The sequence below is a fragment of the Rhincodon typus genome, chromosome 28 (genome assembly GCF_021869965.1).
Source record: "Rhincodon typus isolate 14 chromosome 28, sRhiTyp1.1, whole genome shotgun sequence".
Taxonomy (NCBI): Eukaryota; Metazoa; Chordata; class Chondrichthyes; order Orectolobiformes; family Rhincodontidae; genus Rhincodon; species Rhincodon typus.
In genome coordinates this window covers 29,398,159-29,414,287 of record NC_063359.1, presented here as the reverse complement: position 1 = coordinate 29,414,287, position 16,129 = coordinate 29,398,159, and the positions used below count along the sequence as shown (strand labels likewise).

At 37.0% G+C, this 16,129-nt stretch overlaps 1 protein-coding gene across 1 annotated transcript in view; it reads left to right on the top strand.

Annotated features, from left to right (window-relative positions):
• Window positions 1-16,129, top strand: part of c5 (complement component 5) — a 106,483-nt gene that overhangs the window by 63,337 nt on the left and 27,017 nt on the right. Inside the window, exons 24-29 of the mRNA XM_020514981.2 lie at window positions 167-379; window positions 1,651-1,729; window positions 3,819-3,978; window positions 6,568-6,660; window positions 7,752-7,923; window positions 13,499-13,698. Coding sequence (XP_020370570.2) covers window positions 167-379; window positions 1,651-1,729; window positions 3,819-3,978; window positions 6,568-6,660; window positions 7,752-7,923; window positions 13,499-13,698 — 917 coding nt within the window. The remainder of the gene's footprint in view (window positions 1-166; window positions 380-1,650; window positions 1,730-3,818; window positions 3,979-6,567; window positions 6,661-7,751; window positions 7,924-13,498; window positions 13,699-16,129) is intronic.

The following is a 16,129-nucleotide window of genomic DNA, read 5'->3' as shown; positions in this document are numbered from 1 at the left end:
TAATTCTACCCCAAACCGTCTGCTATAAACCAGGGACTTTAATCTGAAACTCAGTTTATAATGAGCTAAACTTCAAGTATTCAATTTATCTTTCTCTTTCATATGCATATTGTTTTTCTTCACGCATTTGTCAGTTATACTGAAGTATTGTCTTGAACTCTGGCAGGTGACATAATTGGTGAATCAATGTCCATAGCTTTGGATCCTGAAGGAGTTCACAAGCTTACTAATCTACCTCGTGGCTCTGCTGAATCAGAGCTAATGAATGTGGCACCAATTTACTTTATTTATAACTATTTGGAGAGAACCAATAATTGGAATGTGATGGGACCAAACAGGTTGAAGATTCAGCTGAACATGAAGAAACAAATGAAAGATGGTGTGTAATGTATTAATCTATAATTGACATTTTTACGAATAAATAATCTTTGGTTTATTTTCAATGGTTGCAAAAACGTAGTGACATTATTGAGAAGCAATTGAATAGATTGAGGTTTGTTTGAATTTGTGCAAATGGAGTGTTTATTCACAGATTGGGCAGAATGCAATTCCTCGTGAATCAGTTCTTTACCTTTCATTTGTCTTCCTCACCTTCAGGAGGAATTCATTTATGTTATTAATTCATGAATGATATTAAAGTGTGCAAGGGTTCGCACTAAAAAAGTTCATGATCTGAAAGGAAAATTAATTGAATGAATTTATAAATGGCAATTATTTAATGTAAGAAGTACTGTGTTGTGGCTATGGGCAAGCAACTCAACAGCAGTGATAATTTGCACGTGTAGAGCACTCAGAGAAAATATCTAAAAAAGTTTAATACAAGATATATTTGATACTTGTAGCAGACGAAAATATGCACTTGGGATCGTCAATGATTATCTACTAAAAGTTCACATGAAATTGAGACAGATGTAAGAATAGAATGTCTTCTATTTGGATGTTGTAGGCTAATACAGTACAAATTTCAGCACGACCTTTCAGTTATTTGTGGTCTTCATTCATCCTTATCTCAGGAAAAACCATAAAAAGCAGAAACAGAAGTAGGCCATTGGCCCATCGAATCTGCTCTGCCATTCAATGAAATCACGACTGATCTTATAATCCTCAATACTAATTTCCTGCCTTTACCTCATAGCCCTTGATTCCCTTACTGACTAAAAATCTATCTTGGCCTTGAATGTACTTAACAACCCAGCCTCAACAGTCTCTGTGATAAAGAATTCCACAGATTCTCTACCCTAGAAGAAATTCCTCATCACCTCTGTCTTAACTGAGCAACCCCTTACTCAGATTATGCCTTCTGATCCTAGGCCTTCCCACAAATGGAAATAACTTCTCAGCAACTACTCTGTCAAGGCCCCAAAAGAATATTATATGTTTCCCTCATTCTTTTCAAGTCCAGTGAGTACAGGCCCAACCTACTCAACCTCTCCTCATTAGAAAATCTGTCCATACTTGGGATAAATTCAGTGTATGTGTAACTACACCACATGTACTGCAGCATTTCCAGAAGGTGTCTAGAACTAGTTTCTGCCGCCTTTAAGGGCGTGGGTTCATTAGTTTCTGCCCAAGAATGTAATGTTCACATGAATAATAGAGCACTTTTTTTTGTTGGACAGCTGTTAAAATCTAACTTTTGACTTTGTATAGGCATTACAAGTATTATGTCCTTCCGGACTAAAAATGTCTATTCGTATAGCATGTGGAAGGATCGAGAAGGCAGTACCTGGTAAGTTGTGCTGAGGAAAACAACTGATTTTCCCAAAAGGGAGAATTGGTGTTTTAATCATACTAATTGTCAGGATAAAATTTAGTTATTGTTTGATAAAACATAATGAGTCTGATAAAACTAAAAACACATATCATGGTTTATGATATTATTATTGTCCAAGAATGTTCCTTTCACTTTCAGTTATATAGTGCACATCAATTTATTCCAGTGTGTCTAGTTATCTGAATATTCAATTCTGAGAATAATTTTTGGGAACAACAGTAATTCTATTTTACAAAAGTTATTCAGCCTTTAAAGTTTTGTTGTGGGAAAATATCTAGTCAAAATTAAGATTATCAATTGGTGGTTTAAGTCATAAAAACCAATAATAAGAAAATAAAATTGTGAATAAAACAACATAGATGTAAAATTATTGTGGCATAAATGTCATCTGTATAAGATATTAGGATCATGAAATATCCAGACTTGGAGTTTCATCTAAGAGAAGCTAAGGATTTTATTGTCTGATGCACACCCTGGGTAGCATAGTGAAGTTGTGTAGCATACTAATTTCAGAAGAGGTTGCTGTGATATATTAAAAACTGTTTTAAATTTTGATCCTTTAAGCGCTGTGTAGGTAAGTGATTAATTTCACAATATCCGTTGATGCATACATATCACACTGTCTTTGTAGTTGTGTTCCACTCTGCTGTTGGGACTGAGCAATTATTAACATTTTGGCAAGATGGTAGTAAAACTGTACTGTAAAACAAAAAGATAAAGGAACTAAAGGAAATTAATGAACTGTAGTGTAAAAAAAAAGGAGAAACTGAAATGGGAACCAATATAAAACACCTGGGTAAAAAACATTCATGATAAAGGACGGATGAGATAATCTGTGATAAATGAAAGCATATAAAAACAGAAAATGCTTGAAATACTTAGCAGCTCATGCAGAGGGAGGCAGAGTTAGTGTTTTAGGTCAATGGCATTTTAGTCAGATGCTGCTTAATTGCTGATTATTTCAATCATTGTTTGTTCTTATTTAGATTTCCAGCACCTGCGGTATTTTGCTTTATTGTATGTAAAGGCATTTTAGTTTTATATTTTCTGTCGGCATTTCCCTCTACTGTTATGAACTGGTGCAATGGCTTAATGCAATAATGCTAATTGCATTAATGCAGATTGTATTCTATGCGGAATGTTGATGAGCTTACTCATGAAACAGTGAACTCATCAGTGTACAAGCATTGCATCACACCAGAATTTATGCTTGTTATTCTTTAAGACATATGATAATATGTCATAGAGGAGAAAATAACAATATGGGTATGGAATAGGTTCAGTAATCAGAAGCAGGATAAATGTTTTTCACCCTGGAAACTTCCCAAGGGTAAGTTCTGGTTCCATTATTCTTCGATGCTTGCAAAAAAGACAGAATCTGGATGTAGCAAACAGCAATATACAGTTCACAGAAGATACAAACTAGGTCATGTAATAATTTGTGATCAAGGTACTTGTAGACTTCCATGTAGTGAATTGTGCATTAGCATGGCAGTTGGAGTTCAATGTGGAAAAGTATGAAGTGATGCCTTTTTGGAGGACTAATATTAAGTGAAAGTATTTTATAAATTGTATGATGACAATTGTATGATTTTAGATGTGTATGGATACTTTGGTGTCCATATCCACAAATTGTTGGTAAAGGTGGTTAAAAAAATGGGTTACAGGTTATGGATAGGGATGAAGAGAACTGGAATTCTTGTTCCCTTCCCTCATTTTTAAAAGAGCCAGTACTGGCAGGATGGATCAAAGGGCCTCTTCCTGTGATGTAGATTGCATTGTTTTTAAGATTATTTCAAACTTAATAAATAATTTAAGTGGTAACTTGTATCCTACTTTTTTAATGGGCAATTTTCACTTCAAGACTACAATGCAGATAATGTGAATGAATCCCAAATAATAGTTAATAGGAAAGGAATCCCATTAGTACTATGTTGTGATAGGATTGTTTTGTATCTTTCTGGGCTCCGCAAGGAAGGGATGAAACATTTATATTTTGCTTTCACCAAAAGAAAAATAACAGCGCATGTTACCTCATTTCCAGGCTAACAGCCTTTGTACTGAGGGTGTTTGCACAAGTCAATGACTACCTAACGATGGATGAACAATCAATGTGCAGTACAATTATTTGGCTTATCTCTAATTGTCAGAACTCTGATGGATCATTTCAAGAGCTCTCCAATTACGTGCCTTTGCGATTTCAGGTTAGTTTATGTATTTCGAGGCTGTTTCTGAACTATTTGAAGTTGAAATTTCACTCATTATCCGCAGCAGTTTTTAATATCAGTAACATTATAAAACTGATTTTATTTGAATTTTAAATACTCGAAAGGGAACAACATGATCATTGAAGTATTTTAACTTTGAAATCTGTGTTGCAGTTGTTAAAGTCCAAAAATATTAACAGCCGCTTGATGTTACAGAAGTTGAATATTACTTAAGAGAGATACTTATGGAAATGTTTTGTCTGGCACTCATTACGATAACTGCAAGAATACCAAGTTTCAAACAAACTGTCACAACAACTTATATTTTGAAAGAATAAGGTGCTAATTGTAAGTTCACACTGTTTGGCCAATGCCAGGGAGAAAGCAACAGGGGACCACAGATTCTCAGTTAATTTAAAAAGGGCACAAAGCACGAACATATAGAATCATAGAATACAGTGTGGAAAGTTCATTTGGCCCATCGAGTCTGCACCAACCCTCCAAAGAGCAAACCCCATCATCCCCTCCCTATCCCCATAACCCTGCATTTCCCATGGCTAACCCAACTATCCTGCACATCCGTGAACGCTATGGGACAATTTAGCATGGCTAACCCACCTAACCTACACATCTTTGGACTGTGGGAGGAAACCAAAGCACCTGGCGGAAACCCACGCAGACACAGGGAGAATGTGCAAGTTCCATACAAACAGTCACTTGGGGTTGGAATCAAACCCAGGTCCCTGGCACTGTGAGGCAGCAGTGCTAACCACTGATCTACCATGCCACCTTTCTGTTCCTATATTCCTTCTGGTTGCAGAGAACAGGTCCCTGCATGTAAATATAGTTGTCTTCTAGCAAGCGTAAATGAGCCACACTACATGCTTGACTGATTCTCTTAAATTGGTTGTTAGTGCCCCTATTAGGATATTCAGGATTCTTGACCAAGTCATGCTCAATTGCAGAATCACATCTAACAGGAGACATTTTGTTTTGGGTTATACAAGGGTGGTTGAATGCAGTCTGTACTTTGCCAGTTATGACCAACTAAAGAAATATCCTATACTCCTGCAGTGCCACAACGATGCTACCCGAAGTTTGCAGGAACAGCACCTCATATTCTGCTTGGGAACCCTGTAGCCCAATGGTATCAATGTGGACTTCGCAAGCTTCAAAATCTCCCCTCCCCCTACTGCATCCCAAAACCAGTCCAGCTCGTCCCCGCCTCCCTAACCTGTCCTTCCTCCCACCTATCCCCTCCTCCCACCTCAAGCCGCACCCCCATCTCCTACCGACTAACCTCATCCTGCCCCCTTGACCTGTCTGTCCTCCCTGGACTGACCTATCTCCTCCCTAGCTCCCCACCTACACTCACCTTTACTGGCTCCATCCCCGCCTCTTTGAGCTGTCTGTCTCCTCTCCGCCTATCTTCTCCCCTATCCATTTTCTATCTGCCTCCCCCTCTCTCCCTATTTATTTCAGAACCCCCTTCCCCTCCCCCATTTCTGAAGAAGGGTCTAGGCCCGAACCGTCAGCCTTCCTGCTCCTCTGATGCTGCTTGGCCTGCTGTGTTCATCCAGCTCTACACCTTGTTATCTCAGATTCCAGCATCTGCAGTTCCTACTATCTCTAAAGAAATATCCTTGTGTTTTGTCTGATGCTTGCAAAACATGAAGCTTCAGCAACATATCTGACAGTATCTAAAGCATTGCTCTACTGAATGGCCTTGTAAGAAATGCAATATTCAATATACTGTACTGTACAATTAGAAGGCTGCAGATTTAATTCCATAAAAATTAGCCAAATAAGGGACAGAGGCAAGAAAATCCCACCCCATTACAACTTAAGCACCTTTATGAAAAATCATGGAAGTTGACTTCACTTGCCAGAAGATGATATTTGGGTTTGACTCTATTGGTGTTGTGCTCAGTCTTAATAAATATGTAGTTTGCAGGCTGTAGTTTAGTTTTTTTTTAAAGAGACAGTCTATTGTAACTTCAGAAATCTATTTCTGTTACACTTGCTGTGTTGTGGATATGCCTCAAATGAAAATAGGATGAGACTTTACTCTTATCCATAGTTCTGTTAATATTATATGCATGCATATAAAAATTGCCTCTTTGGACGTTGTGAAGGGCTGGTAACGTACATGGAACTGCAGCAAGATTCACATCTACTTCAGGAGATGGAGTAACATGGAAGAGAAAATTACCTACAAGTAAATTAATTTTAAAAATCTACTGATAGACAATAATTAAATCTAAGAGCATTAGAAATTTATTCATTACTTTGACCACCTGAAGGATTGAAACTGCATTTAATTATAGAATGAAATTTATAAATGGAGAACCACATTCTTAAGGGCAGTTAGGGTTGCGCAGAAAACGGTCACCTGCAAGCAATATTTAATCCTGGATTTTTTTTAAGAGTCAGGGCATAGGAAAAAATAACCTAATTAATCCTACTAGAAACAGTTTGAACACCATTCTAACAAGAATAGATATTATGTGGTAACATCATTATGCAAATATTGACACATTAAGTTTGTTTCTTACATGATAAATACCTTCCGACATTTTGTTACAGGTTATAAAGAATGAAACTAAGGAAAGAACAATGTATTTGACAGCATTTACAAGTATTGCCATTCAAAAGGCTTTTTACACATGTGAAACTGAGGTGAGCAAAGAAAAATGAATGAAATGATGTCAGTATAACATACTATTAGGTTCTCTTGATTTTCATGATAATTAAGTCCAAGATACTATCGCGCATTATTCAGTGAATTGATGTACACATCTCTGTAATACTGATTGTATTTCACTGAAAATTGATACCAGCAGTTAGCAATGAAACAATAGTGTTCACAATTAACTGAGAAGAAAACTGCCCACAAAAAAGCTAATGCTTTTAGTGGTGTTGATATCATTGACATTAATTTGAATCGGGCACCAAGTAAAAGGGATTTCCAAGTATCAGTTGCAGTGATGTCATACAGGGTAAGCTGCCAACAATATTGAAGAATTCTAAGAGTCAAAAAGCCAGAAAATAAAATGTTTTGATCATCCCATTTTAAAAATAAATTTCAGAAATAGTGGAAAGAAGATTGTAGCATGCACATCTGGCGCAGAAATATCAAATCAAATATAAAAATAATTGTATTAAAGCATATAGATTTCTCTCAAAATGAAACAATTAGACATTTAAGATTATAAAGTTGGTTTACAATGACAATGAAGATTGTCCAGTACTTGTCATGATTTACCACTCCATAACAAAATCAGTAACACCTTATTAATGAGTCGTTTTCAAGGGTGTTTACCAGTGATATTACAATGTAAAAGTTCACTAGTTCAGTGATTTCTAAAGGTATGTGATATGAAAGGATTTCAACAGAGCAATCTGAAACAGGAGCACTGGTAGCAACATTTGGATTTCTACATTTAACTGCACACATCTGGACTTCAGCAGTAGGGAAATAATGTTTCACTATCATCACTACTGAAAATCCTGGCTAGCATTTCAGGTTGATAATCTATCATCTCCACAGATGTTTCCTGATCTTGAGTATTGTCAGCAGGTGCTGTCTTTATTACAACAATTTTTAATGTTTTCACTGAGCCACCAAGTAAGACAATCGTGAAAGACATCAAAAAATTAAATGCATTAGGCTAAGTGAGTCAAGATACTAGAAAACAAAATTTGTTGACTAATTAACCAGTTTTCTCTTTTTTTTATATTCTTAAATATATTCATCTGATTTATTTTAGACAGTTAGCAAATCTATACTTAAAGCTGATGAGTATTTGTCGCACCATTTGGAGAATGTGAAGAGTACACTTGTTTTAGCAATAACTGCTTATGCACTGGCATTGAGAAACCCAAATTCTCGCTTCGCTTATCGAGCCTTGGAAAAGCTGAAGTACGAGGCTTCTGTAAAGGGTAATGTCTCTGTCAAATAATTCAGCAAGAACTCAAACTGTTTGCCTAATGATTAAAGAAGTACTACATTGATTACAAAACTGAAAACAGAGTAGGGGTTAAGGGCAGAACAGAGAATTTCAAGAAGTTGGACTTCAAGTTTCAAAGGTTGGTACTGGGATTACTGCTATTTACAATTTTTGTTAATAATTTGGACTTGGGAATTGGAAGTTCAATTACTAAATTTATGGATGACACATTGTGTGGTTGTCATTAATAAAAAGGAAACTTGTGACAAAATAACATGTTATCAATAAACTTGCAGAATGGGGATTTAATGGCAAATCAATTTCAGAGTAGATAACTGTGAGGTAATGCATTTTAATTGAAAAAATAAAGAATTTACCTCCTGCTTGTATAGTACTGGTCTAAATGGAATAGAGGAGCAAAGAGAATCAAGGGTGCAGATAAAAATGTAAAGACTCAGATGAATAAACTCAGAAAAGAAAGCAAACTAGCAGGGATGTTCATTTCTAGATGCAGGAATCGAAAGCAAGGAGATCAAGTAAGCTTTGTCGAGACAACACTTGGAGTACTGTGTACAAAAATAAGTAATAACATAAAGATATTTAGGAAATTAAGTTGTGCAATGACATAAAGCGGCTACAAAAAAGAACATAAAATAATTTAGGTGAATGGGCAAAGATCTGACAAATGGAGTACAATGTGACAAAATGTGAAATAGTCCATTTTAATATGAAAATAAAAAAAGCATATGATCTAAATGCTGAGAGATTTTAGAACTCTGAATACAGAGTGATCTGGATGACCTAGTGCATGAATTGAAAAATATTAGTATACAAGTATAGTAAATAATTCGAACAGATAATCAAATGTTATTGCATATTGCAAGTGGAATTGAATACAAGCGTAGGAAGGTTGTTTCAGTTATACAGGGCACTGGTAAAACCAAATCTGGAGTATTTATTGTACCCCTTATTAGTCACCTTACTTAAGCAAAGGTATAATTGGGTAATAGGTGGTTAAGAGAAGGTTTACCAGACTAATACCTGGAATGTGTCATGAGGAGAGTTTGCTCAGGTAAGGCTTGTATCCCTTGGAGTTTAGGTAACTTGATTGAAACATGAGAGATCCTGAAGTGTTGAGAGGGTAGATGTAGAGAGGATGTTTCCTCTTATGGGAGAATCTAGAACCAGGGATTGTTATTTAAAAATAAGGCATCATCCATTTAGAACTGAGATGAGGTAAAACTGTTTCTCATAGGTGGAGGAGAGTCTTTGGAATATTCTTCCCAAAAAGGCAGTGAAAGCAGAATTTTTGAATATTTTTAAGGAAAATTGATTCTTAATAAGCAAGGTCCAGGGGTATGCAACAGTATGGATTTTATTAAATGGTAAAGCAAGCTCAAGGCACTAGCACATATGCATAGTTCTAGGCTGGATCTTTGTCTGAACTGAACAAAACCTGAACTGCACAATTGTGCCTTTATGAAATGCATACTTCATCCATATGTGACTTTGCCTGTGATTTTTATCCTTACACACAAAGTTTGGCTTCACAGTGCATTTTGTGAGCCAGTGTTGTGTGTGAGGAGTTTGGGTGCTACAAGGAGCTGATTAGAATGTCACTTCAGTTCTCTAATACAGTAGCCCAGCTCCAATCATCATAGGATTTTATAGTACAGAAGGAGGCCATTTAACCCATCCTGTCTGCACTGGCTTCCAAAAGAGCTAACCAGCTGGTCCCATTCTCTATCTCTATTTACATAGCCCTCAAATATATATCCAGCTCTCTTTTAAAGCCTCGTATGGAATCCACCTCCCATTTTCCCAGGCAGCGCATTCCAAATCCTAACGACTCTGAGTAAAGTTTCTCCTCATCTCTAAACTGTCTTGCTGACGATGTTGAAATTGTGAATCCGAGTTACTAGTTACATAGCAATTGGTGGAAACTATCCTTCTTTATCCTATCAAAATTGTTCATAATTTTGAACACCTCTTAATCTTCCCTGCTGCAAGGAGAATTAGCCCAATCTCTCTAATCTTTCTTTGTTTCTAAAATCCCTCATTTTTGCTATCATTCTAGTAAATCTCCTTTGCTTTAACATCCTGCCTTTATTAAGGAGCCCAGAACGGGGACACAATACTCCAAACGTAGTCCACCCTAGATTTATAGGGTATAGTATCACTTCTTTGCTTTTATACTCTAGGTCTCTATTTATAAACCCAAGGATCCTATAAGCCTTTTCAACAATTGTTTCAACGTACCTCGCCATCTTCAGAGAATTTTGTATGTGAACCCTGAGGTCCCTCTGCTGCTGTACTTCCCTCAAAGTTGTATCATTGCACCTATATTATGTCTTCAAATTTATTGCTGATCTCTCCTGAAAGTTTAGTGTACACATTAGTCCTTACTCCTACATCCTTTATTAGGATTTTTAACCTATGAGAAAACAGATGGGCAAACTGCTGATATTGTTTCAAGATAATTAGCCATATTTCCTTTAAGTTTCCATCACCTGATGCCAATAACACTTGCTTAATATTTCTGTTAGAGAAGTTTGTCCCTACCTCTGGATCAGGGATTGTTATTTAAAAATAAGGCATCCTCTCCCAGAGTTATGTGATAGCATCGGAACCGGTTGATTAGAAAATACACAATAATGACCTGACTGTGTAAACTGTAAATTGACTCTCTTCCCAGAAACAATTGACTTGTCATGTTCATATCTAGTTTCATTTGGACATGCTGCATAGATGGCCTGTTCAATAGAATGAGTATTTCACTTGAGACTACATCTGTGCTGATAAAGTGGTTTACGCCAGGTATTTATAGGGAATCACCAATCCTTTTAGTGATTTCAGCATATCGTCATCCCCAAACCTGAAGCAGAGCTCTCGAATTTCTTCATTGTGGTTCTGATTATTTAAAGAATCCAGATATGATTTTAACCTATTCACTCTATACGTTGTGCTAATGCATTCACTGTCCAACAGCGCAATTCATTGAGTTGGCAACTAAAATATTCATCATTACTGGGTTGAATCTTCTTGTAACTAATACTATCACTAGTAATTCCTTCTGGCTGATCAGTATCACCGTATTCTTCTTCCAAATCTTTTGTTTCATGCATAATTTTGAATACATTGTTGCTCAGTTTACAGCAATTAATTGCATAATGACACTTCAAATCATTTCCAACACCTGTTGACTTTTCCTCAGCCATTCTTGGGATTTATTTTTCTGTTATTATTCCTCAATTCTTGTCATTTGCTATAATTGCCAGAGATATCCCTATCCTCATTCCCTTTAGTTTTGGTTCTCCTTCATATTGCTGCTTTTGACCTTTTGAGTAGTCTTTGCATTGCTTTCACTATTGGATCCTTCATTCTGTGTGCTATTGCTGAATATCACATTTGACACATGAAGGCTCAATGAATGTTTTCCCAGGAGTTTTTAAAATTTGCTCAATATATGTGTTTTTTTCTGAAAATCTAACTCCAGTTAATACCAAGAGTCTATTTGTGTTCAAAATCTTAGCATAGTCCAACAATTTAATGGCAAGTGCTGAATTAAGAATCTCCAAATATAATTTTTTGCAGTCTTGTATATAGTCTGTTAAATTCCATTCTATGTTCCTCTAGTGAATATCCATCCTGCTTTCTAAATTTATCAAAATCTGACCAAGCCTCATATACTGTTAATAGGTCATCATTCTTATAACATTTGACCATAATTTTTAATAGATTATTCACATCTTCCTCATGGTCTATTTTGAACTTGTAGCTCTGCAAATACTTTAAACTTGATTCTGCTTCTAGTTGGAAACAACAATGTGAATGCTATAGCATGTTCTTCTTTGGAAAGGACTTGATTATGTACTTCATTTTTCCATTGATCATACAGTTTAGCTTCACAAAACAACATTGGGAAATCATTTCCTGATGCTTTGCACTTGATTTCAGTCATTCTTCTCCAACATTACTCCAGTTACAATCACCTGTCTGTAAACTACACTGAGTTTCCTGTCATCACTGTTAAGAAACCGACCTCTTCTACTAGTGTCAATCTGGATCCAAGTCAGTTATTGAGATAGAAAACAAAGATACCTTTCTTTGTGAGTAAAGTTTATGAATTGGTCAATCATACAACTCCTTCCACACCCATTGTCATAGATGTTTCCTATTTCTATGTCCTTAAAAAATTAATAGCCACCATCTGTCTCTTTTACTCTTAAATAAAGATATTAACAAACTTAAAATGTGATTAACCACACATTAACAGGTCATGACTGGCTAGGTAGGAAGGGGATTTAAGAAAGTGAATGCCAGACCCCTCTAGGAATGCTCCAAACAAACCAAACTGAGTTCTACTTTTGGACTCCTCATGTGGTATTGCCCTTACCTAAAATTAGCTGGGTCCTGGCAGCAGCTGGATGAGGCCCTTAAGCTCACTTATTGTCCTCAGTTAATGTCCAGATTGGTAGGTCATCTATGAGCCTTTATGTCCTAGATCTAATTGAGTGAAGGTGATAAGGAGGCAGGGTCCCAACCCTACCCATCCTATCATTAAACTCTTTGCTAGAGGGCTTTAAATTCTGCCCTATAAATGTAATTATTTTATTATGAATTTAAGAATCTACATGCAGATCTTCAAAGGAACTCAAAGGAGACACCTTGTTGAAATAAAAACAGTATATGCTGAAAATACTCAGCAGATCAGCCAGTGCCTGTCATCATAAAGTTAATATTTCAGGTCAATGACTTTGATCAGAATTGGGAAGAGTTAGAGATGGAATTGGGAAGAGTTAGAGATGGAATCGGTTTTGGGCAAGGGTGAATCAAACCTGGAGAAAAGTAAGGTCTATGATGGTATAGAATGCAGGGAAGATTGAATGACAAAACAGTTAGTCATACGGGACCAGCAAGAATGGTAATTGAGCAAGAAAAGAAGCAAGGAAATACTGCTGTCAGAAGGACAAAATAAAAGAGAAATCAAAAAGTGGAAACAGAGGAAATAAAATGATTGACAAAGCTAACAGTTTGAAATGATTGAACTTGCCTTGTAATTGCCTTGCCTTGGCTCTAACAAAAAGAGGTACTTGTGTTTTTTCTCCCCCATTTCACACTTCTCAAAAATTGACAGTTTCATTCATTATAGGCCATAATGATCGAAGTAGAAAAATTCATACTGGTGCACTGATGGGCCTGTTTTGAGGTTGATATAGCTAACTTCATTGCACTTTACCTGGGAGTCCTTGGTGCTGATGCTAGACAATTGAATTTAAAAGATGTTCCAGTTTCTCTTTGGCACTTCTCATCTTCATAAGTATAAAACAAACCTTCTGCATTCAGTAAAGGAAAAGATACTTAAAAATACAAAGTTGCGAACAATTAGAAAAAAGTTAAAGATAGATAATAAATCTTTCAAAGATGGCAAACCTTGAGAAACAGATCATCCATTACTTTTGTTTTAAGAGATAATGTAAAACTGGGCAAGTTTTAATTTAAGAGAATAACTTCCTTAGATAATTTTGAAGTATTGCAAATTAGGCTTAATGTTTGCTATTCATCAGGAAATCCCCCGTCACATCGATATTGGAAAGACATTTCCGAAAACTCAGCTTCTGCGGTTGAAGTAACAGCACGAATAGTAGAAACAACATCATATGCTCTTCTGGCTGTGTTGCATTCCACTGATAAAAGATATGGAAATCCCATTGTTAAATGGCTCACTGAACAACAGCGCTATGGTGGAGGATTTCTTTCAACTCAGGTAATTGTATTTATCTTATTCTTGCAATACCTTTCACAAAAATATGACCTAATCTTAAAGTTACATGATCTGTGTATGAGTAAAGGAGGAACAATAACATTAGACCTCGTTTTTTTTTAAGAAGATAACTAGTTGGAATTAGTTGTGCTTGAATGAACAGTCTTTTGTTTTTATTAACATAGTATATCTGTTGATTTTAAATGGTTTGCAAATTATACGACTCAGTGAGTCAAAGAATATACTTTTCTGCCTTTATCCTTTGATTTTGAGGTTGATGTCTACTTAGGGTTGCAAATTTCTGCCATAGGTTTTCTTGTGTCTGAACAAGTCAAATGCATAGATCTTTGGCAAATGAAGCAGGACATTCCAAGCAGTAGTGGAATCTAGAGTGCAGAATTTGTTTATTTTCTTCCCTTCTCTGCCACCACTGTGCCTCATCATTGGAAGTCAAAGTGTGCGCAAGGTTGAGGGACTAGTTGTCGCCATTCTGAACAATTAGTATCAAGTTCCTCCAAGTCATTAATGTCAATATTGTGATGCTTCAATGAGAGCTTCAGAATGTTTTTGAAGTTTTTCTCTTCATTCTCCCTAAAACGTTAACTGTCTGAGAGTTAGAAAACCCAGGACTTGACATGGACTGGACTCACTGCCCATTCCATCGAAGTTGTTTTGCAGGAATTTTGCCTGAACTCTTGTAGAGCTGGCTTAAGTACAACACTGGTGTCTGTTCAATGGTCCTCCAATTGAATAAACAGGATATGCTAACCAGGGTGGTGTAAGTAGAGATGATCAATGATTTCAGAAGCAAATTAAGTGAATGCATTTAAGGGAAATAAACTTACAAGCCTAGAAAATAGAATGGGAATTGGACTAAAGAGATAACAAGGTGTAGAGCTGGATGAACATAGCAGGCCAAGCAGCATCAGAGGAGCAGGAAGGCTGACGTTTCGGGCCTAGACCCTTCTTCAGAATTGGACTAATTGGTTTACTCCACAGAGAGCCATCATGGTTTCTGTAGTGATTATAACAAGACCAGTCAGGAGGACCTCGTAGAGTATGAGTTCCCTGATTGAGGCTGTTAATCTGGTCCAATCAGCGAGGCCTGGTGGATAGATATAAACAGGAGTGTCAGAGGTTTGGTTCACTCTGAGACCTGGCTCTGAGGAAGTTGCACCAGTGTCAAGGACTTTATGCATATAAATAAAGGGTGACTTGGTGACTTGGTGACAGGACACCAGCCCCTGGGGAGTTAGTTCAAAGCACACTCCTGAAAAACTTTGCTCACAACAGTCATCTTTGAGTAGGGGTAAGCATTTCTGGCATCATGCTGCTATTTGATTCGTTTGATTCTGCCGAAGACTGGGCCCAGTATGTGGAAAAAATGCATTTTTTTTCTGGGAAAATAACATTGGGGAAGATGATAAGTAACAAGTAATTCTCCTGAAAGCTTATGGACCTGTAGCTTTTTCAGTTATTAGGAGGCTAACTTTCCCTGAGGCACCAGATACTTAAACCTTTCAAGAGTTGACAGATTTAGTTAAGGAATATTATGACACCAAGTTTCCCCTGACGTTGAGATGCCATCAGTTTTACTTGGCAATTCAAGAACCAGAGGCATCCGTGTTGGGATTCTTGACTAGGTTAATACAACCAGCAGAAGCATTTAACTTTGGCTTAACCCCTAATGAGATGCTAAGAGACCGTTTGGTATAAGGGATTAATGATATAACCATGCAAAAGCACCTACTAGCTGAAGACCAACTGCACTTCAAACAAGTACGACAGCTGGTTTTGCATTTGGAAAATGCAGGAAATGGAATGTCTAAGTTGCAGGCTATTCCAATGGAAGTGGACACCCTCACGACTCCAACTGAGCTTGGGTAACACCACTTGAGTGAAGGCAATTGCATAGCTTCACTCAAGACAAACTCTGAACAGAGGGACTCTCGGTCAGCCCACAGCAAAACCCCAAAATAAAGTCAAGCCTCGGCCAAAGGGTTAACATTTTCTTCAGGATCCAGGCAGCAAGCCATCGTAGTTGCTGCCAATATGCAGTCTCGAGGCAGCAAAAGAGTCCCACTAGACCTAAATTGAGTAAGAAAACTCATAGGCCGGTATCCAGGAGAATGCATGCTGGAAGTCCACCTAGATTTGGTTTGGATCAATTAAATTGCTTAGCAATATGCAAATCAGAGCCAAACAAAATGAACGTCTGGTTAAATAGTCACCCGGTTGTAATGGAGATTGATACTGGTGTGGCTGTTTCAGTGATCGCAGAACCAGTCCATAACAAAATTCACTCTGGAGTCCAATCCTTAAGTTTGCACAAGACCTTGGCTAGACTAAGAACCTATACCGGGGAACCTTTACAGATTCAGGGTATAACTTTGGTTCGGATCTCTTACGAGAAACAGCTGGTTCAGTTACCACT